At 46.1% G+C, this 27,831-nt stretch overlaps 1 protein-coding gene across 3 annotated transcripts in view; it reads left to right on the top strand.

The window, feature by feature from the left end:
- Window positions 1–672: 672 nt before the first annotated feature.
- The window catches only part of reps2 (RALBP1 associated Eps domain containing 2), a 324,931-nt gene continuing 297,772 nt past the window's right edge, over window positions 673–27,831 (top strand). For all 3 annotated transcript variants that reach the window (XM_086006315.1, XM_086006317.1, XM_086006316.1), the window contains exon 1: window positions 673–841. In XM_086006315.1, the coding sequence (XP_085862441.1) occupies window positions 692–841 (150 nt within the window). In that variant the 5' untranslated portion in view covers window positions 673–691. The remainder of the gene's footprint in view (window positions 842–27,831) is intronic.

Here is a 27,831-nt window from a genome sequence, read left to right on the forward strand (position 1 = left end):
CTGCAAGCCTGAATTGGCAGTCACTAGATTGCCAATAGGACTGGCGTAACATTGTTTTTTCACTAAGGGTACCTGTACTGTTAATATTCATGATTTATCTGTAAAATTTATCACTGCATTTATACTGTTAATCCTAAAGCTGTTCTCGAGGCTTTGTTTTATTGCGGCTAATGAATGCAATGGATTTATGATGTAATTGATGAGTTGTAACAGGTACTATCGTATATTTAAATAAATATGTTTGACGCGAAAAAAAAGTCTGAATTGGCCCATGTGCTTCAAGCCCCTCACCTGTACTATGCAATTGAAGCTCTCCGATGCAAATGTAGTGCTCCACCGGGGTGGGGTTTTTTTTGGTAGATGGAGAGCGGGTTGCATGAGGTTTTTAAAACCCATCCTGGGTGCGGGTCGCCAGCACCAGCAGCAGCAGCACCCTCTTGTTCAGGAGCCGGACTTGACCCCTTGCAGCTGCTGCCGGGCGGCGGTGACGTCACGGCGGCTGCTTCCAACAAATGGCGGCGGCGGCGGCTGAGGGAGGAAATGTGAACTAAACAGGAAAAAGTGGCAGAGGGCGGAAGAGTCTGCGACAGACAGACAGATAGGCAGGCTTGAGCGAGTGAGCCGGCCAGGCAGCTCCGTCCCGCCCCGCCCCCCAGGGGGAAGTGTCCGGGAGTGCGGGCGAGCCCCGGGGATGCTCCTGAGTGACCAGGAGGAGAAGTGCTTCTCCCAGCTCTTCTCCCGCGCCCGCTCCGATGCCGACACCACCGGCAAAGTTGCAGCCGGAGCTAAAGTTGGCGAGTTGTTCCGAGCGTCCCAGCTCCCTCCCGACACGTTACACCAGGTAAGTGAGGGACTGGCGTCCACACTCGCCGCTGCCAATGACATTTTCATTTCATTTATTAGGTTTCCTTTAATGTATTTTTTGTTTGTTTGTTCGGACCCAAACGATTACACCAGGTAAGTGGAAGAGGCACCTCGACTATTTCAAACCTGATGAGGTGTCGAATGTTTTCCAGTGGCAGTCTTCAGACAGAGCTGTTGCACTGCTGAAACTTAAAACAATTGTCTTGCTGTATTTTCCAATACTTTACTGTGTTTTTTTTTTAATTTTCAAGTTGCTACGAGTTGCACTCTTCTCTAAAGCAGTGCAGGTGGAAATATTTGCTTCACAGTTTATTTAATCGAAAAGTAGATCCTTCACAGTTTATGTAATCGAAAAGTGCATTTATTTTTATCGTCTCTATGCTGTAGACATCTCTGCGTTGTGGGCGACACGCGATTTCCCCCCCCCCCAATTTAATACATTGCAGGAGCGACAATCGCCGCAAACCTTGCCACTGACAGACTGCGCGCATTTATGAAAAACGTTTTGAAGTTGTCACTCGTGCCGTCTCAGCTCTGATGTTTGGTGCAATGAATTCCTAAATATTGCATAATCCTATGAACAAGGTTTCCTCGTACTTTTTTGAGTGGTCTACATTTCAGATCGTGCAATACATTTTTTTTGTTCATTCTGCAGACATGGGCATCTCCGGCAAGGCCAGCAGTTATTGCCCATTGCTAGTTGCCCTTGAGGTGGTGGTGAGCTGCCTTGAACTGCTGCAGTCCATGTGGTGTAGGTACTCTCACAGTGCTGTTAGGGAGCGAGTGCCAGGAAATTTGGCCCAGCCATGATGAAGGAACTGCAATATATGCCCAAGTCAGGATGGTGTGCGACTTGAAAGGGAACCTGGAGGTGGTGGTGTTCCCATGCTCCTGCTGCTCTTGTCCTTCTAGGTGCTGGATGTCATGGGTTTAGGAGGTGCTGCCAAAGAAGCTTTTGGCAACTTGCAGCAGTGCTTCCTGTAGATGGTGCACGCTGCAGCCATTGTACACCAATGGGGAAGGAGTGGATATCTGGTTGTTGGGGTGCTGATCACGTGGACTGCTTTCACAGAATCACAGAAACCCCACAGTGCAGATAGAGGCCATTGGCCCATCGAGCCTGCACCGACACATATCCCACCCGATCCCCGTAGCCCCTACACCAACACATATCCCACTCTATCCCCGTAACCCCACGTATTTAATCCCCCTAACACTAAGGGTCAATTTATCATAGCCAATCAACCTAACCCGCACATCTTTGGACTGTGGGAGGAAACCGGAGCACCCGGAGAAAACCCACGCAAACACGGGGAGAATGTGCAAACTCCACACAGACAGTCACCTGAGGCCAGATTCGAACCCGGGTCCCTGGCGCTGTGAGGCAATTGTCCTGGATGGTGTCGAGCTTCTTGAGTGTTGCAGTTGCACCTATCCAGGCAAGTTGAGAGTATTCCATCACACTCCTGGCTTGTGCCTTCTAGATGGTAGAAAGGCTTTGGGGAGTCAGGAGGTGAGCCACTCACTGCAGAATACCCAGTCTCTGACCTGCTCTAGTAGCCACAGCATTTATGTGACTGGTCCAGTTGAGTTTCTGGTCAATGGCGACTCCTCCACACCCCCCCCCCCCCCCCCCAACATTGGTGGGAGAGTCAGTGATGGTAATGCCATTGAGTGTCAATAGGAGGTGGTTAGGCTATCTCTTGTTGGAGAAGGTCATTACCTGACACTTTTGTGGTACAAATGTTACTTGCCACTTATCAGCCCAAGTGGGATGTTCTCCAGTTCTTGCTGCATGGCCTGTTTCATTATCTGAGGAATTGCAAATGGAGCAGAACACTGTGCAATCATCAGTGAACAGCCCCACCTTCTGATGAAAGGATGATCATCAATGAGGCAGCTGCAAATAGATGGACCTAGGACACTGCCCTGAGGAACTCCTACAGCAATGTCCTGGGCTGTGATGATTGACCTCCACTCATCTTCCTTTGTGCTAGGTATGATTCCAGCCAGTGGAGTGTTTTCCCCTGATTCCCATTGACTTCAGTTTTACTTGGGCTCCTTGGTGCCTCACTTGGTCGAATGCTGCCTTGATGCCAAAGGCAGTCACTCTCTCATCTCTGAAATTCAGCTCTTTTGCCCATGTTTGGACCAAGGCTGTAATGAGGTTTGGAGCTGTGTGGTTCTGACAGAACACAAACTGAACATCAGTGAGCAGGTTATTGGTGAGTAAGTGCCGCTGAGAGTGCTGTCGGTGACATCTTCCATCACTTTGCTGATAATTGAGTGTAGACTGATAGGGTGGTAATTGGCCAGGTTAGATTTGTCCTGCTTTTTATGAACAGAACATACCTGAGCAATTTTCCACATTTTCCTGTTGATGCCAGTGTTGTAGCTGTATGACAGTTTGGCTAGAGGCTGGAACACCTTGGCTAGAGGTATGGCTAGTTCTGGAGCAGAGGGCTTCAGCACCAGAACAGGGATGTTGTGGGCCAGCAGCCTTTGGCGTGCCCAGAGCACTCTGCCATTTCTTTATGACGTGGAGCGAATCGAATTGGCTGAAAGACTGACATCTGTGATGGTGGGGACCTTGGAGGGAGGCTCAGAAGGATCACCAACAAGGCACCAGTGCTTCAGCCTTGTCTTTTACATTCGGGTGCTAGGCTCCACCATCATTGAGGATGGGGATGTTGGTGGAGCCTCCTCCTCCGTTAGTTGTTTAGTACAAACTGCATTAGTAGTTTGCAAGCTGTCCCGGTACTTTGAAGGCATTATATAGTGCAATTTAATTCAAGAAAACCCTTTTATAATGCTGTTAAATTGCTGTTGCTGAGCAGGTTCACTATGAATCCAGTTTCTCCCAGGGACCGCAGAAAGAATAATCGCGTTTTCGGCCGTTGCATAATTAAAATCGAGGTCTGTGCACCTTCGGTAACTTTTTCTCTTTTTTCTATGAAGATACAATGTAGAGCAATTCGCTGTTCTGAATGAACATTTGTCAGTTACAGTGCCTTGTATTTCTAGCGTCAGGCCAGTGCTGAATACCGACAGAGGCTGATGTGTTAGCCTGCTGACTATTGGGGGGCGTTATTTTCGCATCGTCCCTGGAATCTGGATGGTTTGCGACAGGGAAAGACGCTCGAGGAGCCAATTAGACATCCAGTGTAAAACGGTGCTGAGTGTTCATCCCGGGTCGGCAGTGAGGCATCTGCTTGCTTTACAAATCGAACTAAATGCTTTATTCAAATACCCCCCTAAACGAAAGAATATGCAATTTAATCTAAAGATATATATAGTCAGCATAAAGATTAATGAGCATGAAAACAACAAAAGCGGAGGAAATAATGTTGCTGAACTGGAAAGACAGCTAGAAATAATGTTGCTGCACTCAGCAGGTGTGGCAGCATCTGTAGAGAGAGGAAAATAAGGTTCACACTTCAGGTTAACTGAAGGTTAACACTTCAGGTCCACCGCCTTTCATCAGAACCAGGAGATGTTTACAGTTCATAGTTGGAGTGCAGTTAGTTACCACAGAACTAATTACAAAATATTGGTCAAATTACCAGCATTATTTATAAACGTTGCAAAGCAATTTAAAGGGCTTATATGCACCTTTGTGGAAAAATACATATAATTAAAATAAAATAACATTCACCCCCTCCACCGCCAGCGTACCGTGGCTGCAGTGTGTACCATCTCTATAAGATGCACTGCAGCAACTCGTCAAGGCTTCTTCGGCAGCACCTCCCAAACCCACAACTTCTTCCCCGACAAGGACAAGGGCAGTAGGTGCATGAGAACACCACCACCTCCAAGTTCCCCTCCAAGTCACACACCATCCTGACTTGGAAGTATATCGCCGATCCTTCATCGTCGCTGGGTCAAAATCCTGGAACTCCCTAACAGCACTGTGAGTGCCTTCACCACACGGACTGCAGTGGTTCAAGAAGACGGCTCACCACCACCTGCTCGAGGGCAATTAGAGATGGGCAATAAATGCTGGCTTTGCCAGCTACGCCCGCATCCCGTAAACAAATTTTTAAAAAAAGTATACCTTTTTTATTTGCCACGTTAACTTTTTGTTCTAATCCGAGCCATCTCTACAGTGTTTGCTTTAAGCGCTCTACTTATCTACTGTAAAAATGTACTTGGACCAACATTAACCTGCTGCTGGTGCTTAGAGATGCTATTTAAAGAATTTCATATCATTATCATAATCATAATCAACTTTATTGTCATTGTTAGTGCACAAGTGCAGTACAACGAAATGTAGGCTTGCGGCTCCCGAGAGTGTATATTTAGATTAAGACATTTAAACATTCAACATTCATTTGGCTTGTGATACATTAACATAAACATAACCATAATAAAGTGCATTGGCAGATGTGCAGGCTTTAGAGTTTATTTGTGGAGTTCAGTAGGATGACAGCCCTGGGAAAGAAGCTGTTCCTAAATCTGGTCGTTCGGGTGCGAATGCATCTGTAGCGTCTCCCAGATGGCAGGAGGGTGAACAGACTGTGGCTGGGGTGGGTAGGGTCTTTGGTGATGGTCCGTGACCTCCGTAAACAGCGTTTCTGGTATATGTGCTCTATGGTCGGTAGCCGGGTGCCGGAAATGCGTTGGGCAGTTTTGACTACCCGCTGCAGGGCTTTCCGGTCATAGTAGCTACAGCTGCCATACCATACTGTGATACAGTTTGTCAGGATGCTCTCTATTGTGCAGCGGTAAAAGTTAGAGAGGATCAGGGGTGACCGGTTACATCCCTTCAGCCTCCTTAGGAAATATAGGCGCTGCTGGGCCTTCTTCACCACAGAGGAGGTATTGAGGGACCAGGAGAGGTCTTCCGTGATGTGGACTCCGAGGAACTTAAAGCTGTCCACCCTTTCCACCACAGCCCCATGGATGTGGATGGGGGTGTGACTTCCGCCTTTAGACTTCCTGAAGTCCACAATGATTTCTTTGGTTTTCTTGATAAGGGCCAGGTTGTTATCGGCACACCACTTCACGAGATGCTGGACCTCCTCCCTGTAGGCTGACTTATTGTTGTTGGTGATCTGGCCTACTACCGTGGTATCATCCACAAACTTGATGATGGTGTTGGAACCATGAACAGCCACACAGTCGTGGGTGAAGAGGGAATAGAGGAGGGGGCTCAGCACACATCCTTGTAGGGCCCCCGTGTTCAGGGTCGGGGGGGGGAGGTGTGGTTACCTAATTTGACAGACTGGGGTCTGTTTGTTAGGAAGTCCAGGGTCCAGTTGCAGAGGGAAGTGTTCAGGCCAAGAGTGTGGAGTTTGGTGGCCAGCTTGTTGGGGACGATAGTGTTGAATGCTGAGCTGTAGTCTATGAACAGCATTCTGATGTAGGTCTCTTTACCATCTAAGTGATTCAGTGCAGAGTGTAGAGCAGTTGTGATTGCATCCTCCGTTGATCTGTTTGCACGATAGGCAAACTGGTGTTGGTCAAGAGAGGCGGGAACACTGGCTTTGATGTGAGCCAGGACCAGTCGCTCGAAACTTATGACCTGACCCAGAATCATCATGTTTGCTCAATATCCAAAGGACACCAGTTCAGCAGTGAGCCTTCTAATAATCAGCAACTTGGTGAAGATCCTCCAGTCCTCTGTTTCTTTATCAATAAGTTGGCTCCCTGGCCACTGTCTCAGGCTGAACCAGACTGTTTGCAACCGCAGTGTCCTATTTGACCATGACCAGAGCTTCTGACCCCATATCTTCTCCATCACAAAGACCGCCTACATCCACCTCCGTAATATTGCCTGTCTCCATCCCTGCCTCAGCCCATCTGCTACTGAAACCCTCATCTGTACTTTTGTTACCTCCAGACTTGATTATTCCAATACTCTCCTCCCTGCCTCCCGTATTCAACCTACCATAAACTTGAGCTCATCCCAAATTCTGCTGCCCGTATCTTAACTTGCACCACTCTTTCATCCACCACCCCTGTACTCGCTGACCTCCTTTGGCTCTTGGTCCACCAATGCCTCTTTTAAAATTCACAGCCTTGTGTTCAAATCCCTTCATGGCCTCACTCCTCCATGTCTCTCTCACCTCCTCCAGCCATGCAACCCTTTGAGAACTCTGCGCTCTTCCAATTCTGGCCCCTTGTGCCCTAGTTCTGTCGCCCCGCCATTGATGGTCGTGCCAACAGCTAGCTAAACCTTAAGCTCAGGAATTACTTTCCTAAACCTCTCTACATCTCTTTGCTCCTTTTAAGACAACCTTTAAAACCTACCTCTTTGACCAAGCTTTTGGTCACATGTCCTAATGTCTCTTTCTTGGGCTCAGTGTCAGTTTTTGCCTGATTGCACTTCTGCTAAGTATGGTGGGACATTTTTCTACTTTAATGGCGCACTATAAATGCAAATTTTTGTGTCAAACATGCCAGTCGTGGCTGTGGTAGCACTCTTGCCTTAGAGTTAGAAAGTTGTGGGTTCAAGTCCCACTCCAGAGACTTCAGCACAAAATCCAGGCTGACACTCCAGTACAGTGCTGAAGTGTCAGAGGTGTCGTCTTTTGGGTGTGACTTTAACTGAGGCCCCGTCTGCCCTCTCAGGTGGACATAAGCTCCCATGGCATTATTTTGAAGAAGAGCAAGGGTGTTCTCTCCAGTGTCCTGGCCAATATTCATCCGTCAACCAACATCACTAAAAACAGATTAACTGGTCATTGTGGGACTTTGTTATGTGCAGAATTGGCTACAGCTTTTCCTACATTACAACAGCGACTATAATTCAAAAGTACTTTATTGCCTGGAAAGTGCTTTCGGACAGTCTGAGGTCATGAAAGGACTATATAAATGGAAATCTTTCTTTCATGGTAGGACATATGTTAACCTCATTGATTTCTTTGTTATTTGATCCCAGTCACTATTCTTGCAGCGTTTGTTCTCAAGCCTGCCTTATAACTTGTGCTCTCTCTTGATGTTGCTAGAACCTGTTATTGGAACAAATATGAATAGAAGTAGGTGGATGGTTAGTATTAATTGTGTAAATATGTTTTGGGTGGCAAGTCGCCTTTTTTAATTATACTTTTGTAATAAAACAAACCAACTTATATGTAATAGTAGTGTATAATAGCAATTCTTTAACTTGTTAAGCAATTACCAATTTGATCACTTGAAGAAAAAAACGAAGGTAAACAGCTTGTTTTTATTGTTAGTCCTGTTAAAGCGCATTATTTAAGCGTCCTGGACTGAAGGTTTTTCTGACTGTTGCCTTGACTCATTTTGGCTTAAGGAACGCCTTGCCTAATTTATCTGGTGATAGTGTCTTTTTGCACTGGTGAATATTATGTATCTGATTTCCATCTATTTCTCATCTACATGTTAAAACTCCACTTGGGAGTCATGCATATAGTGCAGCACAAATACAGAGGGCATTTCTCTCTCAGTCCGAAAAAGCAAAATTGAAGGGTTTTCTTTAAATGTGTCTGGGAAAACCCTTGTTTCCCTGTGTATTTTCAGAACTGAGATTCAAAGCATCTCATCTGCATTTTCCAATAATGCATTACAGGGACAATTCAGTTAATTTTTGTCTCACGTTATTCTTCTAGTTGCAAGTTGGTGGTAACTTCTGATGTCTTCAGATTGGACATTTCATCATTTTGCTGACAGCCTAAGATCAACAGGTTGCTGGCAAAGTTTAGGAAACTCTTGGTTTGCAGATGACTCTCTCCAGATCAATACCTTTATTCCACACTTGTATTTCTGCATTCTAAAGGAATACTGCAAACCCAGAGGAAATGGGACCAGACATCAAAACCTGCAAACACAGTAAAAAAAAAACAACTGTCTCAAACAGTCATGGTGCAAGGGAACATCATGAGACCCAACCCACCAGAAGGCACTTAATCTCCTGGGGCAGGCATAACAAAAAGCACACAAAAAAAGCCCAGCCCAAGTCGGGGAATAAAAGGTCCGGGAATTTCTCATCTGTTCCTGAAGGCAATAAAGACAAGTTCCAGGAGACCACTCTGACCATGAAACACCTCGCCCAATACCTCACTTACTCTTTGTATGCTGCATAGAAGATAGGAGCAGGAGTAGGCCATTCGGCCCCTCGAGCCTGCTCCGCCATTCAATGAGATCATGGCTGATCATCCAAACGCAGTACCCTATCCCTGCTTTCTCCCCATATCCCTTGATCCCTTTAGCCTTAAGAAATATATCTAACTCCTTCTTGAATATATTTAATGAATTGGCCTCAACTGCTTTGTGTGGTAGAGAATTCCACAGATTCACCACTCTCTGGGTGAAGAAATTCCTCCTCATCTCAGTCCTAAATGGCTTACCCCTTATCTTTAGACTGCAATATCAGACACAGCCATAAAATCTCATCCATCTCCCTTTTGAATACTTGTAGCAAATCCGCACTCACTGCCCAACACATCTTGTTTTCAAGATCAATGATCCCCCTGAAAAGAAAAATGTGATATCTAACATATTTAACTTCTACACATGTCCCCGGTTCACCCTAATCCATCCAATTCAAAGAGTCTATCCACATGGACACAGTTCATTCCCTTCATTATTTTATAAACCTCAATTAAATATCTCGAGTCTATGCTTTTCTAGCGTGAAAGGACCCAGGTCTCTAAGCCTACAGTGATAACTAAGGACTTTTAAGCTAGGTGTCAATCAAGTGGCCCTCTTTTTGTTTAGGGCCTCTCACCCATCAAATGAAGGGACTAAAACTGAACACTGTATTCTAATCAAGGTCTTGTACAAGGACAGTATAGTGCTTTCTGTTTCATATTGGATCATCTTAGCAATATATCCTAATACTGTGTTTGCTATAGCTTCACAGCACTAGTCATGAATCTTTAAAAATTCAGGTACTATAACAGCTAGGTCTCATTCTCACTCAACAGACCTTGGTTCATAACCCTGCATTGTATACACATGGTTAGCATTAGCACTACCTACATCCATACTACATTTATCTATATTAAATAGCATCCAATTGTAAACCAAAGCATCTCTAGCAATATTTTCCCTTCCCACCCCTGCACGGTTGCCCTGGAGTCTCCCAAGGATCTATTCTTGGCCTCCTCCTATTCCTCATTGGTGACATCCGAGGTCCGCTTCAGAACACCCCACCCTCCCTCACCACCACCTCTCTCGACCCCTCCACTGCCTCTTTATTGCCAGATTGGTTGTCTGACATCCAGTCTTGGATGAGTCGTAATTTCCTCCAGTTAAACATCCATAAGACCAAAGCTGTCCTCTTCAGCCCCTGCCACAAACACTTGCCACAGACACTCTTTCCCCCTCCATGGTCACAGTCTCAGTTTGAACTAGACTGTTCGCAACCTTGGTGTCCTGTTTGACCTGAAGCTGGGCTTTCGACCCCATATCGTCTCCGTCACCATTGCATTTATATCGTGCCTTTCACAACCTCAGGATCACCGCTAATGAAGTACAGGTAGACTACCCTTTATCCGAACTTCTGAAAACCGAAACCCTCTAAAAACCGAAGGTTTTTTCGTTCAGCGTAAGTCGTGCGCACGACCCCCCGCCGACCCCGACCCTCGCCGACCCCCCCCCCGCGGACCGACCCCGACCCCCACCGACTTACGCCGTGCGCACGACCCCCCGTGGACCCCCCCCGCCGACCCCCGACCCCCCCCCCCCCCCGCGGACCCCCCCGCCGGCCCCGACCCCCCCCCCCGCCGACCCACCTTCCGAAATCCGAAATTCTCCGAAAACCGAAACACGGCTGGTCACGAGGTTTTCGGATAAAGGATAGTCTACCTGTACTTCGAAGTGTACTGTTGTAACGTAAGAAACGTGGCAACCAATTTGTGCAGCGCAAATTCCCAGAAATAGCAATGAGATAAATGACCAGATAATCTGTTTTGGGCAGTGTTGGGCGAGAGATAAATATTGCCCAGGGCACTTTGCCCTCCTTCGAGCCATGCCATGGGATCTATTGGGCCCACCTGAGAGGGCAGATAGGGCCTCGGTTTAACATCTCATCTGAAAGAAGGCACTTGTGACAGTACCTCACTCCCTCGCTACTGCACTAGGGTGTCCGCCTAGATTATGTGCTCCAGTTTCTGGACTGGGGCTTGAACCCACGACCTTTTGACCGCGATGCATGAGTGCTACTTCTGAGTCAATGCTGACACGCAAGGCCTTCCTTACAGCTCCTCTCTTTAACCTACCCCTCCTAATGGCTCCTTTTTACATAGACCCAGATTCTGTGTAATCTCTAATCTTCTAAGTGTAAAATGCTAAATTTACTGCTTCAGATTTAGTGAAAGAAAAATAATATTGGAAAAAATACTAGCGTAATTAACAGTTTTTTCACCTCTCTTGTTTAGGAACTGTGGTGATGTTTTTGAAATTGCCATCTGAGTTTGTAATTACAACTGTTAATTGTTTTGTTGTAAACATTCACTTGAAAGCAGGTACAGAAGAAATTAGTTCAGAACTCTAGGTTTAAAAAAATTAGGAATATTGTAGAGATTAAGCTTTAGAGTGAAACAAAATGACATTGAATGTGGATGTTAAAAAGGTAGTAAATTAATTGTCATTTGTATTAGAACTCCAATCCTTGTGAATTTCCCCCCCCCCCCCCCTGTTTTCCTGTGAATCAAATTTGAAATGGTTTTGTGGGGAACAGATTGCTCCTCTCCCTGTATTTGTGTTCTATTGTAATTACCTGGGTTGGGGGGGGGGGGGGGGAATAATTCAGCCAAAGCCTGTGAAACTTGGAGGATTGCAGTACTGTTCATTGGTTTGTAAGAGGAGTTAACAATTGGAAAACAAGTACATTCTTGATGTGCGATGAAGAAACTGCTAATGTGCATTGATGCATTTTTAGATTTGGTACTTAAGTGATACTGCAAAGTGTGCTTTTATATACAGATAGATACCAGCTGATTTTCCAAGGTTGTGGGTTCAAGTCCCACTTTAGAGACTTGGGCGCGCAGTCTGGGCTGATGATCAGTACAGCGCTGGGGGAGCGGTCTATTGCTGGAGGTGCTGTGTTTTTGATGAGACGTTAAACGTCTGCCTGTTTGGGTGGATGTGGGGGATCCCATGATGCTGTTGGTGAAGAGCAATGCCAACACCATCAATATCTTGGGGTTCACCATTGACCAGAAGCTGAACTAGAACAGACATATCGACACTGTGACTACTAGAGTAGGGCAGAGGCAGGGTACTCTGACCAGTGGCTTACCTCTTGACCCCTCAAAGCCTCTATTCACTACAAGGCTTGTCAGTAAGTAAAATCAAGGAAAACCCAAAGGTGTTTTATAAAGAGCAAGAGGATTACTAAGGAAAGAGTAAGGCCTATTAGAGACCAAAAAGGTAACCAGTGTGTGGAGGCGGAAGATGTGGGTATGGTTCTTAATGAATACTTTGCTCATTGTGTCTGTCTTCACAGAAGAGAGGGACGATGCAGACATTGTAGTTAAGGAGGAGGAATGTGAAATATTAGATAAGATAAACATAGTGAGAGGGAACATTAAGGGGTTTAGCATCTTTGAAAGTAGATAAATCGCCAGGCCCGGATGAATTGTATCCCAGGCTGTTGAGCAAAGCAAGGGGCAAAATAGCGGAGACTCTGGCCATCATTTTCCAATCCTCTCTGGCTACAGGTGCGGTGCTGAAGGACTGGAGAACTGCTAACATTGTACTGTTCAAAAAGGGCGAAAGGGATAGACCAAGTAATTATAGGCCAGTCAGCCTAACCTTGGTGGGCAAATTATTGGAAAAAATTCTGAGGGACTGTAATCGTTATTTAGAAAGGCACAAATTAATCAAGGACAGTCAGCATGGATTTTTTAAGGGAAGGTCGTGTCTGACTAACTTGATTTTTTTTTGAGGAGGGTTGATGAGGGTAGTGCATTTGATGTAGTCTATATGGATTTTAGCAAGGCTTTTGACAAGGTCCCACATGGCAGACTGGTCAGAAAAGTAAAAGCCCATGGGATCCAAGGGAAAGTGGCAAGTTGGATCCAAAATTGGCTCAGTGGCAGGAAGCAAAGGGTAATGGTCGATGGGTGTTTTTGTGACTGGAAAGCTGTTTCCAGTGGGGTTCCGCAGGTCTCGGTACTGGTCCCTTGCTTTTTGTGGAATATATCAATGATTTTAGACTTCAAAGTAGGGGGCATGATTAAGAAGTTTGCAGATGATACAAAAATTGGCCGTGTGGTTGATGGTGAGGAAGGTAGCTGTAGACTGCAGGAAGATATCAATGGACTGGTCAGGTGGGCAGAAAAGTGGCAAATGGAATTCAATCTGGAGATGTGTGAGGTAATGCATTTGGGGAGGGCTAACAAGGCAAGGGAATACACAATAAATGGTAGAATACTGAAGTGTAGAGGAACAGAGACACCTTGGAGTTCATGTCCACAGATCCCTGAAGGTAACAGGACAGGTAGATAAGGTGGTTAAGAAGGCATATGGGATACTTTCCTTTATTAGCTGAGGCACAGATAATAAGAGCAGGGAGTTTATGCTAAAACTGTATAAAACACTAGTAAGGCCACAGCTAGAGCACTGCGTACAGTTCTGGTCAGCACATTACAGGAAAGATGTGATTGCATTAGAGAGGGTACAGAGGAGATTTATGAGGATGTTGCCAGGACTGGAGAATTCTAGCTGAGGAAAGATTCTATATGCTGGGGTTGTTTTCTTTGGAGCAGAGGAGACTGAGGGGACACTTGATTGAGGTATATAAAATTATGAGGGGCCTAGATAGAGTGGATAGGAAGGACCTATTTCCCTTAGCAGAGCGGTCAATAACCAGGGCCATAGTTTTAAAGTAATTGGTAGAAGGATTAGAGGGGAGTTGGAGAACATGGTGGGTGTCTGGAACTCACTGCCTGAAAAGGTGGTAGAGACAGAAACCCTCATCACATTTAAAAAGTACTTGACTATGCAGTTGAAGTGCCGTAACCTACAAGGCTACGGACCAAGAGCAGGAAAGTGGGATTAGGCCGGGTGGCTCTTTTTTGGCCGGCACAGACACGATGGGCCGAATGGCCTCCTTCTGTGCCGTAAATGTCTGATTCTATGATTTGCTGACTAATGTGGGATTCAACAGGCTTTGGCCAAATTAAGTCAACGGACCAGGATTGGCAAATGGATTTTAATATGCGTTCTACTTAATTTGATCCACCTAGTTTAAAATATTTTCTTTAAACCATGGTGATTTCTATTTTCAAATAGTGTCAAATTTTGTTTGATAACGCTCCTGTGAAGCACCTTGGGATGTTTTACTATGTTAAATGTGATCTATAAATGCAGATTGTTGCATTGCTAAATAATGGGCCGTATTTTCCGATGCCTACGGGTGGGTACGCGCTGTGTACACACCCGTAGGGACATCGGAAATGCCGGTTTCAGGCATGCACTAAAAACCGGTATTTCCGATCTGTCAAGAATGCTCTTGACAGATCGGACACCTGCCCTGGAGAAGGGCCTCTGCGGGGGGAGAGTTCCGCTTTCTGGAGAACCTCCGCCTACAGAAAACCCTTAGAAATCTTACACCTGGTAAAAGCAGGCGTAAGGCCTGCTTTTACCAGCATAAGAGTTTGGGGGGAAAAAAAAATTTTTTAAATTTTTTTTTTCCCACTCATTATAATTTAAAAATACTTTTTTAAAAAAGGTAAGTTTATTTTTAGCCCTGTAAAAAAAACTTAAATTTTTTCAAAATTAAATTTTTGTTTAAAATATTTAATTTATTGTAATTTTAACTCATTTTTAAAAATGTGATGGTTTTTTAGAAATTTATTTAATGTTTTACTGTGTTTTTGGGGTGTTCTCCTTCATATATTTGACAGATCTATCTGTCAAGTGTATGAAGGAAGATTTCCTTCTGCTATTGGCTCCCCATGGCCCACGTGATCCCAGGGACGCTTGCGAACTGCCTGCACCTCTGGGATACCTGGACCCTGCCGATTTTCGAGTTTGGAGAGGCCCAGGAGCGAATCTGTCTGGACCTCGGGAGCCCTCAGGTAAGTTCGTAGATTTTTTTTTTTCCAGATCGGAGGCCTCTGCATGCAGGAAGCCTCCGATCGGAAAATACGGCCCATTATGAACCACAAGAACAAAAGTCCAATGCTTCTAACATCTTACAAATATGTCATGTATTTAAGGAAAATGGAAGGAGCAAATCATAATTATAAGATCATGTACTTGTCCAAAGAGTTGCACAGTGAGCATTTTGACGCTTGACTCAAACAAATGGAACATTTTCAGCTTTCTGTGTGCATGTTTATTTTAAAAATAATAGTTACTAGGGGAAACTAAGTTCATATTCTAACACACTACTTGTTAAACAGCAGTGTGAAAGATGGTGGTATAGATGTAGCTTTGAGAGTAATTGGTTTTTGACTGTTCTAGTGCTGTTATGACTATGCAAACTTTTGTGCTTTAAGAATTTATATTCGGTGTATCTTTTCTCTGTAGCATCCTGATACTTTGAGTGAGATTGCAAATTTTTTTGGGCACGTTCAGTGCTACCACTAACACGGTTTTGGATGCTGAATGATACTACTACTGATGTAGCTTAGACCAAGGCTTGGTGATTCCGTTCGGGTGCTGTGCCACTCAATGTGCAGCTTTCAAAGAGCAAACCTTTCAAAAACTGAGTCCTGTCCCGAAAGAGACCAGAGTCCAACAACAGGACACATCTTTGAAACAATAAAGAGGTGGACTGTTCCTTGTAGCAACTTGGCACATGCAGTGGCCATTTCTTCGTGGCACTCAAAAGAAAAAGTCAGTATTAAATTGTGGATAAAGGAAAAACTTTAACATTTCAGATATAACCTTCTTCAGAACTGGAACATTTTACAAATGAACAGCTTATATGAAGGAGTAGAACAAGGGGAAAGAGGGTAGCGGAACAAAAACACACACACACACTTAGTTGGAGAATAGAAGATGGGTAATGACAAGTGTTAATAGTGTAAGATAAAAGGAGACTTGATGAGAGGAATTGGAGAAATAAAAGACATATGAGACCCAGAGAATGCGTGACTAGTTAAAGCAGGATTGCTAATCAAGAGGGGAGCAGGAAAACCTGGCAAATTAAAGCAGGTTCCAGCAGCCCAGGAGTCCGTCAAAAGAAAAAATGCAGTTTGATACCAGGGGTGCAGACCACCCGGCCGGCAGTGTACCGATGGGAATCTCCAACCCACGCACCAACCTGCTCCCACCCCATCTCCAGAAGCACTAGTACATCCATCCATATTACCAGCACCTCCTGTCGGAGAAAATGGAAACCGTGGTTAAGGTCTGAAGTTTAAAAAAAAAAAAAAATCATTCTCGGGGTGTGGGCATCGCTGGCAAAGCCGGCATTTATTGCCCATCCCTAGTTGTCCTTGAGAAGGTGCTGGTGGGCCTTCTTGAACCGTTGCAGTCCTTGTGGTGAAGGTACTCCTACAATGCTGTTGGGTGGGGAGTTCCAGGATTTTAACCCAGTGATGATGAAGGAACGGTGATGCATGTCCAAGTTGGAATGGTTTGTGAATGAGGGAAACTTGGAGGTGATGGTGTTCCCCTGCACTTGCTGCCCTTGTCCTTCTAGTCAGTGGAGGTTGCAGGTTTGGGAGGGGTTGCCAAAGAAGCCTTGGCAACTTGCTGCAATGCATCTTGTAGAGAGTGTACACTACAGCCACAGCACACTAGTGGTGGAGTGAGTGGATGTTAGAATCATAGAATGGTTACAGCATAGAAAAACCATTTGGCCCGTCGAACCCTTGCTGGCCCTCTGCAAGAGCACGTCAGCTAGTCCCACTCCATCACCCTTTCCCCGTAGCCCTGCAAATATTTTTCCTTCAGGTACTTATCCAATGCCCTTTTGAAAGCCACGATTTAATCTGCCTCCACTACGCTTTCAGGCAGTACATTCCAGATAATAACCACTCGCTGTAGAAAAAAAGTTTTCCCTCATGTTGCCTTTGGTTCGTCTGCCAATCACCTTAAATTTGTATCCTCTGCTTCTTGACCCTTCCACCAATGGGAGCAGTTTCCCTCTATCTACCCTGTCTAGACCCCTCATGATTTTGAGCACCTCTATCAAATCTCCTCTCAACCTTCTCGGCTCTAAGGAGAAAAACCCCAGCTTCTCTAGTCTAGCCACGTAACTAAAGTCCCTCGTCACTGGAACCATTCTTGTAAATCTTTTCTACATCCTCTCTAAGGCCTTCACAGCCTTCCTAAAGTGCGGTGCCCAGAATTGGACACAATACTCCAGTTGCGGCCGAATCAGTGTTTTATAAAGGTTCATCATAACTTCCTTGCTTTTGTACTCTATGCCTCTACTTATGAAGCCCAGGATCCCGTATGCTTTTTTAACTGCTTTCACAATCTGCCCTGCCACCTTCAACGATTTGTGCACATATACCCCCAGGTCTCTGTTCCTGCACCTCTCCTTTAGAATTGTACCCTTTAGTTTATATTGCCTCTCCTCGTTCTTCCTACTGACATGTATCACTCAATTTTGCCCCAGATTATCGTTTCTAAAAGCTTCCCCACCACCAAGGTTAAACTGACTAGCCTGTAGTTGATGGGTTTATCCTTGCACCCTTTTTTTGAACAAGCATGTAACACTTGCAATTTTCCAGTCCACGAAGGAGGATTGGAAGATCATGGTCAGTACCTCTGCAATTTCCACCTTCACTTCCCTTGGCATCCTTGAATGCATCCCATCTGGTCCTGGTGACTTCTCTACTTTAAGTACAGCCAGCCTTTTTAGCACTTCCTCTATCAATTTTTAGCCCATCCCATATCTCCACTACCTCCCCTTTCACTATATTTAAGTCTGAAGTTGCTGAAATCAGTGTTCAGGCCAGAGGGTCACAATGTGCTTAATAGAAAGATGAGAAGCTGCTCCTTGAGCTTCCGTTGAGTTTTATTGGAACAGCGAGGAAGGCCAAGGACAGAGAGGTCAAAGTGGGAGTAGGATGGAGAATTAAATTGAACTAGTGACAGTAGCTCAGGCTCGCACATGTAGACAGAATGGAGGTATCCAGCAAAGTGATCACCTAATCAACGTTTGGCCTCCCTGATCTAGAGGAGGCCACATGAGCAGTGTACAATGTTCCCTGTAATTTTTTGGGGGGCCCTTTAATGGGCTGCACGGCCCATTTAAAACACTGCACATCCGTGGTTTTCCCATTTAGAAGCCAGCTGCGCGGGACCTTCAGAGCGCTGTGTGGCCACGTAGCTTAAGGGAACATTAGCAGCGTATACTCGGCTTGAGGACGTACAAGTAAATTGCCGTCTCATCCAGAAGGACTGTTTGGAGCTCTGGATGATGCTGCTCTCACATGGGAAGGTCTTGGGGAAGGAGAGCAGGTGTTGGGGGTGAGGAAGAGTGGAGAAGGTGCCATGGTGGGAATGGTCCCATTGGAATAATGAAAGGAGAGGGAGGGACAGATATGTTTGGTAGAGGGATCATGTTGGAGGGGGCAGAAATAGTGGAAGATGATCTGTCAAATGCGGAGACTGGTGAGGACAGGGGAGGTTATCGCACTTCTGGGAGGGGTTAGAGAGCTGGGGGTGAGGGCAGAGGTGTGGGGAAATGGGATGGAATTTGCACCAGCCATTTGGTATTTAGCCATTCTTCACCTGAGCCAAGGCACTATTCTCCCATGGAGAGCATCACAGCTGACCTTGATTCTGACTTTGCCTGACATTTGCGTACATGCAGTTTCCAACACAAGCGAGTGGTTGGTGATCTGGAGTGAAAGCCTTAGCTGGCATGTTTTTCTCCCTCCCTCGCTCAAGGGTGTCGAGGCCAATCGCAGTGCCACTACTGCTGCTGCTCCCTCTGTGATAAACTACTTGGTACAAATTGGGGAATTGAACCTTTCACCTTGTAGTTTGCACAGCTCAGTCTCGCACCGAGTAGTACATTACTCACTGAGCTATTAGGCGAGTTACTTTAAAAAACTTTTTTGTTTTGTTTTGTGCATTCACCTGAAGTTGGTGTGGTTGAAAGAATGCCAAGTATTGTTTGGGCGTTTTCCACTCTGGTCACCTCTGTTGAGTGCAGAGATCAGCAATTGGAAAGCAAAGTCAAAATGGATTAAATTTTTTAGTAAGAGTTGAATTAAATAAACTTTTTTGTGATGATGGACCAAAACACATTTGGGAAAAGTTAAATGTTGCCACTTCTGATTGCATGTCAACAAGTTTATGAAAATTAAATTATTTTGAAATCCATTAACTTGACATAGACCTTGGGGTAGAACCTGGAACCCTCTGACCTAGAGGGTTCAGTACAATATGGCATCGTGCATTTACTCCATTTGTGTTGCTTTAATATACAGCTGAGTGGTGATCTTTGCTGGAAAGTGTTTTGATGACACACAATAGACATAGTTTGCAAATATAATTTACCACCAATTAGAATTTGATACTGCTCAAAGTAAACTCCTATTTTAGCAATTCTTTAATCGGATTTAAAACTGTTAAAGGTCAAGAAAATGTTTTAACCTCGGAAACTATCCAGTAAACTGTAGGGTAAATGGCTAAACTTGTTGTTTGGAGACCAGTAACTCAAATAATTGCATGTGTGCTGATAATGGTATAATATACAAACAGTCTGTATTGGAAGGCCTTCGGAATGAGCCACTGACCTGAGAGAGACAGAACAAGTTGATCATACCAGAAGTGGAAAATTTGAGAGGCAATAGCTTAACTTGTGGCCTGAAAATTGCACACTGTATTTATTTTAAGTTCAGGCATGTAAATAAACTTTTTAAAAACTTGAGGAATCTTTGCAGCTGTTGGTTGTTTAGTGATGTCAATGGGCAAAAAAAAAATGAAGGAGTTGCCTCAGTGGCTTGTTAGAGCTGTGAGCAGCTAAGCCAATCTCATCAAAAAATCCCAGGTTATGTTGTGTTAGCTGGTTTGAGCCAAGGCAGCAGTTATAGGAACAGCAGTAGGCCATTCAGCACCTTGAGCCTTTTTCTACCATTGAATTAGATCATGGCTGATCTGTACCTCAACCCCACTTATCCGCCTTTGAACCATATCCCTTGATACCCTTACCTAACAATAATCTGCCTATCTCCGTCTTGAAAGCTTCAATTGACCCAGCATCCACAGCCTTTTGGGGGAGTGAATTTCAGATTTCCACTACCTTTCTTGTGGAAAAAGTGCTTCCTGATTTCACTCCTGAACGGCCTCGCTCTAATTTTAAGATTGTGCCCCCTTGTTCTGGATTCCCCACTAGAGGAAAACGTTTCTCTGTACCTACTCTATTGAATCCTTTTATCATTTTAAGCACCTCACAACCGTCTAAACTCAAGGGAATACAAGCCAAGCTTATGCAACCTGTCCTCATAATTTAACCCTTTTAGCCCTGGTATCGTTCTGGTGAATCTGCACTGTTAACCCTTCAAGACCAGTATATCCTTTTGAGGTGTGGTATGCAAAACTGAACGCAGTACTCCAGATGGGATCTGAACAACGCTCTGTACAACAGAAGCATAACTTCCTCTCCTCTGTTTCCCAATCCCTTGAGATAAAGACCAACATACCATTAGCATTTTTGATTACTTTTTGTACCTGTGCACTAGTTTTTAGTGATTTGTTTACCTGGACAATTAAATCCTTTTTGCTCCTCCACAACTCTTGGTCAACCACATTAAGTAAGTATTCTGATTTTGTTTTTCTTGGATCCAAAGTGATTACCTCACACTTTGGGGGGAAAAAGGCAGATGGAGTTCACTCACTTAATTTGTCTGTCTCTTTGTAACTTCCTGCTCCCATCTACACAACTTATTGTGCCTCCTAACTTCGTGTCATCTGCAAACTTTGATAAACCACTCTATAATCCTTCACCCAAGTTATTGGTCTATATGGTGAAAAGCTGAGGCTCCAGTACAGATCTCTAGGGAACACCACATGTCGCGTCCTGCCAATCAGAGTACATTCCCTTTATCCTTATTCTCTGTCTCTTGCCTCCCAACCAATTAACAACCCATGTCACAAGCTTACCTCCAATTCCGTGCGCCCTCATTTTTGTTTATAATCTCTTGCGTGGAACTTTATCAAATGCCTTTTGGAAGTCCATATCGACAACAGCCATAGACACTCCCCTATCCATGATGTTAGTGACATGTTGTGACAGTACAATTGGCTTTTGGGTTAGGGCGACAAATATCTGGCAAGGTTTTCACTCCTGATTGTTTTCTAGTGACAATTGTGGGAAGCACGTATCTACGTATGTTGGCTGAGTACAGGGTGGGGCTTGTGATTTGAATAATCTGGCAGTACTCGCTGTATTGGGTTACGTATGGGGCATGGTCAGCTGGGCAAGGAATGAGAAGGAGCCTGTGAAACCCTAACCCAGCAAGGAATTATTGGCTTTGTGGAAGGCAGAAAGAGGATATCACTGATGTTAGGATCCCTGCTTCAATGGAGGGTACTTTTGCCAAATGTGGATTGCCTGAATTATTAGGGGCCTGAACCCATTTGCAGCTCTGGCAAGCTGCCCAGCCAGCTGGTGAAAATAGCATCATAGATGTAATGTACAACTATATCCAGGGGCGGCCACCACTAGGCTGAATGGTACTCACGTTGGATCTGCCTCAAACTCACTCTCCAGTATACAAGTGACTGCCCCTTATCCATGCTCTTTTTATTCTCTTGACACAATGAACAATGTCCAAGTTTTTAAAAATTAGTTCATGGAATGTGGTGTCGCTGGCAAGCATTTATTGCCCATCCCTAATTGCCCTTGAGAAGGTGGTGGTGCGCCACCTTCTTGAACTGCTACAGTCTGTGTGGTGAAGGTACTCCCACAGTGCTGTTCGGGAGGGAGTTCCAGGATTTTGACCCAGCAACTATGAAGGAACGGTGATATACTTCCAAGTCAGGATGGTGTGTGACTCGGAGGGGAACTTGGAGGTGGTGGTGTTCCCATGCACCTGCTGCCCTTGTCCTTCTAGGTGGAAGAGGTCGCGGGTTTGGGAGGTGCCACCGAAGAAGCCTTGGCGAGTTGCTGCAGTGCATCTTGTAGATGGTACACACTGCAGCCATGGTACGCTGGTGGTGGAGGGAGTGAATGTTTAAGGTGGTGGATGGGGTGCCAATCAACTGTACAACTTAAAGATTCACAATCTACCTGGGATTGCGATGCCCAAAACCATACCCACTGTATCTGCTGTTCCCTATTCTCACATTATCCCTTCCTCTTCCTCAACCATCTACATTTTCTCCATTTCTATCTCTCCTCTCACCCATATATTTTGTTTCTCACTGAAATAGAAGTTTTGCCTCTTCCTGGCTCTTCCCTTTTCTGCGTTCCATTCCAGCTTCCAATCTAGTGGTGTATGTGGTGTATGTAACCTGTTCCACCTTAAGAGAACTACTTTAAGAGATGTACTACTTTCTCTTGGCTGCTGTATACTGTAATACCGGTGGTGACCACACCGGTATATAAACGTTGTGTAGTGATTTGCTGGGCAGTTCAGCCCTGACCTCCGAATAGTAAAGACCTGTTAAAGTTATTCTTGTTGTCTGTGTCCAGTGATTTATAATAAGCATAACTGGGACACACACACTCAACAGTGGCGACGAGTCCGATCTTACCCTGCGGCAGTTTTACATCCAAGGCAGCTTCGTCCTCAGAACGGGCGTCGAGAAGAGGCATCCGCCCTCATCATCCTGCTGAGCACCACATCGCATGGGAGGCATCGAGAACCCGGGTTAAAAAGAAAAATTCTGAACACGAAGCCCTCCATCAGCGACAGGCAGTGATCATCCCTTCTACCACGGTGGTGGGTAAGCCGATCAGCGACACGAGCAGAAAGTCGGCCGCGTTGGCTGTGGAGTAGGGGAGGGAAAACGGAGGAAAAAGGGCGGAGAACTCGACCGCGGCCGGTGAAAAGGGCCGGGCTGCAATCGGGGCTGAGAGGCGCAGCGACTGGGGCAGCGTTAAGGCCACGAGAACCGTGGAGAACTCAACCGCAGCCGGTGTAAAGGACCGGCCTGCAAGCGGGGCTGAGAGGCGCAACAGCAGGGGAAGCGTGAATGCCCATGGGAACCGCGGGGGAGCAAAAAGCAGCGTCGGGGAATTGAGAACCGCTGGGGAGGCGAGAACGGCAGCAGCACGGCAATCGCCATTGCAGCCAGCGGGGGGGAAGAAGGCAAACGCGGGAAGCCACCATTGTAGTCGGCGGGGGAAGAAGACGAGCGCGGGAAAAACCGCCAAGCGCGGGAAGCCGCCATTTTAGTAGGCGGGGGAAGAAGACAAGCGCGGGAGGCCGCCATTTTGGGAAAAAGAAAATTTAAAGAAACTTGCAAGGATGCCTAAACATGATAACATCAATGCTTTTGATAGCGATGTCGAAGATTGGGCCACGTATGTAGAACGCATGGAAGTTTATTGTAAAGCAAATGAGGTACCAGATGATAAGAAAGCACTAACCTTATTAAACTCAATGGGTGCGAAGACGTACGGGCTATTGAAGCACCTTGTATCACCAGATAAACCGGCGGATCAGACTTTCGCGAATATTGTTACTGTCCTGAAAAATCATTTAAACCCCACGCCGCTGCTGATAGCGGAACGATTTAAATTTTACAGAAGAACGCAGCTGAAAGAAGAAAGCAACGCTGAATTCTTAATTGAACTGCGTAAGCTATCAAAGTACTGTCAGTTTGGAACAGGACTAGCAGATGCGCTGAGAGATAAACTTGTGTGTGGATTGTTAAAAGAAGGAACACAAAAGCGACTGCTAGAGGAGAATCCTCTATTGCAGCATCGCACGAAGCCGCAGCGAGAGGCACTGCGGAAATGCAGCTAAGGTCATCGGAACTCGGCACCAATCAAATGGCCTTGGGTGCAGTAAAGTGTTATCGTTGTGGAAAGACAACGCACGATCAGAACCAGTGCTGGTTCAAAAATCAGGAATGCAGAAAATGTGGCAGGCTTGGTCACATAGCTAAAGTATGCTGGTCAGGAAAGAAGACCAGCAACAAAAAGTCACCGCAGGAAAAGTGCAGAAAGGTACACAAGGTGACAGAGAACAGTTCGGATGAACAGAAGTCAGATTCAGACTCCAGCAGTAAGGAACTGGGTTGTCTAAGAGTACACAATGTGGGTAATGAAGCAGACCTCCAAACTATCTGGGTCACACTTCAGATAGCAGGAGTCCAAGTGAAGATGGAATTGGACACTGGATCGGCATGGACGGTCATGAATAAGCAAGATTACAAAAGGTTATTCCCACATATTCCCCTACGGGATACGGAGATTGTATTGAAAACATACACGGGGCAAAGAGTATACCCCATCGGAAAGATAAAGGTAAAGGTGGTCCACAAGGGCAAAGAAAGCCGAGGAATGGACTTATATGTGCTACCTGAGGGAGGTCCACCACTACTGGGACAGGAGTGGATCAGGAGAATAAATATGGACTGGCATTCCTTAAAAGCACTAACGGTAGATTCCGGTGAAAAAGATGTCAAACCTAAACGATTGTCCAGAATATTGGACGATGCTAAAGAGGTGTTCCAACAGGGACTGGGAACACTGAGAGGAATTACGGCAACCATCAAGGTTGAAGAACATGCAAACCTGAAATTTTTCAAAGCCAGACCGGTACCTTATGCGATACGACCTGCTGTGGAAGCTGAGCTGGAAGGGCTAGAACGTTCAGGAGTACTGTCAAAGGTGGACTGGAGTGAATGGGCCACGCTCATTGTTCCCGTCATGAAGCGTTCATCGAGCAACAAGCCGGGGGAACCGGGGAAGGTTCGCATTTGTGGAGATTTCAAGATCACTGTTAATCCGGTGCTTCACACGGTGCAATATCCGCTTCCGCGGATTGAGGATATCTTCGCTTCATTGTTGTAGTGTATGTAACCGTCCACCTTTAAGAGAACTATTTTAGGTGTTGCACTACTTTATCTTGGCTGCTGTATACTGTAATACCGGGAGTGACCACACTGGTATATAAGTGCTGTGTAAGGATTTATTGGGCAGATTCGCCCTGACCTTCGAATAGTAAAGTCCTGTTAAAGTTACTCTTGTAGTCTGTGCATTAATTCACCATATAACCCACAGACTTTACAGTGGCGACGAGTTCGATCTTACCCTGCGGCAGCGATACATCCGAAGCAGTTAACGAGCGTCGAGAAGAGGCACCCGCCCTCGTCGTTCTGCTGAGAGAAGACTCGAGTCTGCAGAGCAAGGAAGAAGGAAGGATTCAGACACGAAGCCTTCCATCAGCAACAGGCTGTTATTGTCCCTTCTGCCACGGCGGTGAGTGAGCCGATCAGCCACGAGAAGCAAGTCGGCCACGTTGACTGTGAGTAGGGGGAAAATAAAAAGAAACGGAGGATAAGGGCGGTGAACTCGACCACGGTCGGGGGAAAGGAGCCGGACAGAAGTCGGGCCCAGAGGCGCTGAGACTGGGGCAGCGTAGGGCACGGAAGCCGCGGTACAAGCGGGAACGCAGCCGGTGTGAGAGACCGGGCTACAAGCGGGAATGCAGCCGGTGTGAGAGACCGGGCTACAAGCGGGCTGGGAGACGCCACAGCGTCGTGAGACAGCTAGACCGCGACCGGCGAAAAAGGCCGGGCAGCTACCGAGGCCACGAGGCGCTGCGACCGGGATCGTAAGGCGCGGGAAGATATAAAAATAAATAAAACCGCGGAGAACTCGGCCGCAGCCGGGGGAGGAAAGGACCGGACTGCGAGAGGGCTGGGAGGTGCGATTGGAAGCCGCTGAGGGAGAGACGGGGCCCGAGTGAAGGGGGAACGGGACCGAGCGAGGGAGACCGAGCGAGATTCCGCCCAGCGGCTGGAACTGTTCGCCGCCAACGGGTTGTCCTCCGCGCCGGTTGCCGGCCGAGAAAAGGGAACAAGGAACGCACTGAAGCCGGCGCGCAGGCTGCGAACTCCGAAAGCCAGCGGTCGTCGCCCGAAGGAAAGCTTACCCCTCCCGCCAGGGGAAGAAACGCGGGAAGCCGCCAGTAGGCGGGGAAGAAGACAGAAGCGGGAAACCGCCATTTTGAAAGTGGGCGGGGAAGAAGACAAGCGCGGGAAACCGCCATTTTTGGAAAAAAAAAGTAACGAACAAATTCGTTGTGGTTTCTCAAAAAGATAGTGAAGATGCCTAAGCATGGTAACATCAACAACTTCGATTCCGAGGTGGAAGATTGGGCCATGTACGTAGAACGCATCGAGATATATTGTGAGGCCAATAAAATAGCAGATGATGATGATAAAGCTCTCACCTTATTAAACGCAATGGGGGCGAAGACATACGGGCTATTGAAGGATCTTCTATCACCAGCTAAACCGGCGGATCAGACTTTCGCTGATATTGTTGCTGCCCTGAAGGATCATTTGAACCCCACACTGCTGATGTTGGCGGAACGATTCAAATTTTATGCGAGAACGCAACGGAAAGAGGAAAGCAACGCGGAATACTTGGTCGAACTGCGTAGACTAGCGAAATACTGCCAGTTTGGGGAAAATCTGACAGAGGCATGGAGAGACAAGTTCGTGTGCGGGTTGTCGAAGGAAGGAACACAAAAGCGACTGCTCGAAGAGAACGATCTTACACTTGGCAAGGCTGTCCTTATTGCAGCATCACACGAAGCAGCCGCGAGAGGCACTGCGGAAATGCAGCTGAAGGCAGCGGTACTCAGCGTGGATCAAATGACTTCGGGTACAACAAAATGTTATCGTTGTGGGAAGACAACACACGACCAGAACCAATGCTGGTTTAAAAACCAGGAATGTAGAAAATGTGGCAAGCTTGGTCACATAGCTAAAGTATGCCGGTCAGGAAAGAAGACCAACAACAGAAAAAAGTCACCGCAGGAAAAGTACAGCAAGGTACACAAGGTGGCTGAGAAGAGTTCAGATGAACAGAATTCGGATTCAGACCCGAACGGCCAGGAACTGGGTAGTCTGAGAATTCACAATGCGAGTAAGGAAGCTGACCTACAAACTATCTGGGTCACACTAAAAGTAGCCGGAGTCCAAGTGAAAATGGAATTGGACACAGGATCAGCCCTATCAGTCATAAATCGAAGGGATTACAACCGGCTATTCTCACATATACCCTTGAGAGATACCAAGATCGTATTGCAGACATACACGGGGCATAAAGTATACCCCATGGGAAAGATACAAGTCAAGGTGAGAGACAGGGGCAAAGAACACCAAGGAATGGACTTATATGTACTACCTGAGGGAGGTCCACCACTTCTGGGACGGGAGTGGATCAGGGAGATAAACATGGAATGGCACTACCTAAAAGCAATAACGAGTGAGAACTCGGTGAAGACAATCAGCTCACACTCTGGAACGGATGATGACAAGACCAGCCCAAGTGCGAAAGACAAGTCTAAAATGGACTTGCTGACTAAGGTTGGAAAAACGAAGGAGTGCATAAATACTAATGCTTCAAAGGAGAACAAAGTTTCAGAACAGAATTCCACTGAACAACAACAACATAGTTTGGCAGAGAATTCTGAGTCTGTCCAGTTTACAGACATGCACAAGTCTGAGGAACACCGGGCTCGAACTCGACTCCATTTCAAATTACAACAGCAATTAGAACAATTGAGTTGCCGTCTCGAGCAAGAGATAAAAGCAATGAAAACGTTCTTTGACACAGAGTGGGAGAATCTGGAAAGACAACAGGAACAGCTGAGGGAGAAAAGGGAGCAGGAGTACACAAACCGTCTGCGCAAGGAGGTCAAACGAATCAAAGCTGATTCGGTTTCTGAAGGTGCGGGCTCTAATCTGGTGGAGCAAGATGTTCAGCAACTGAAGGCGCTTGTTAGCAGATTGCAGGCAGAAAAGGCTGAGTTGGTCGCCATGAATTCCGAGCTCCTACTGAAGTTGGGTGCAGCATCACCGGACGATTCATTTGTGGAAATTCGAATGGTGGAGGCTGCGGATGATGGCGAAGTAGAAACAGCAAAGGAGCCCCAGGGCAAGGTTATAAAC

This window comes from Somniosus microcephalus, chromosome 14 (assembly GCF_052327205.1).
Source record: "Somniosus microcephalus isolate GS21.2 chromosome 14, FLI_Smic_1.0, whole genome shotgun sequence".
Lineage (NCBI taxonomy): Eukaryota > Metazoa > Chordata > Chondrichthyes > Squaliformes > Somniosidae > Somniosus > Somniosus microcephalus.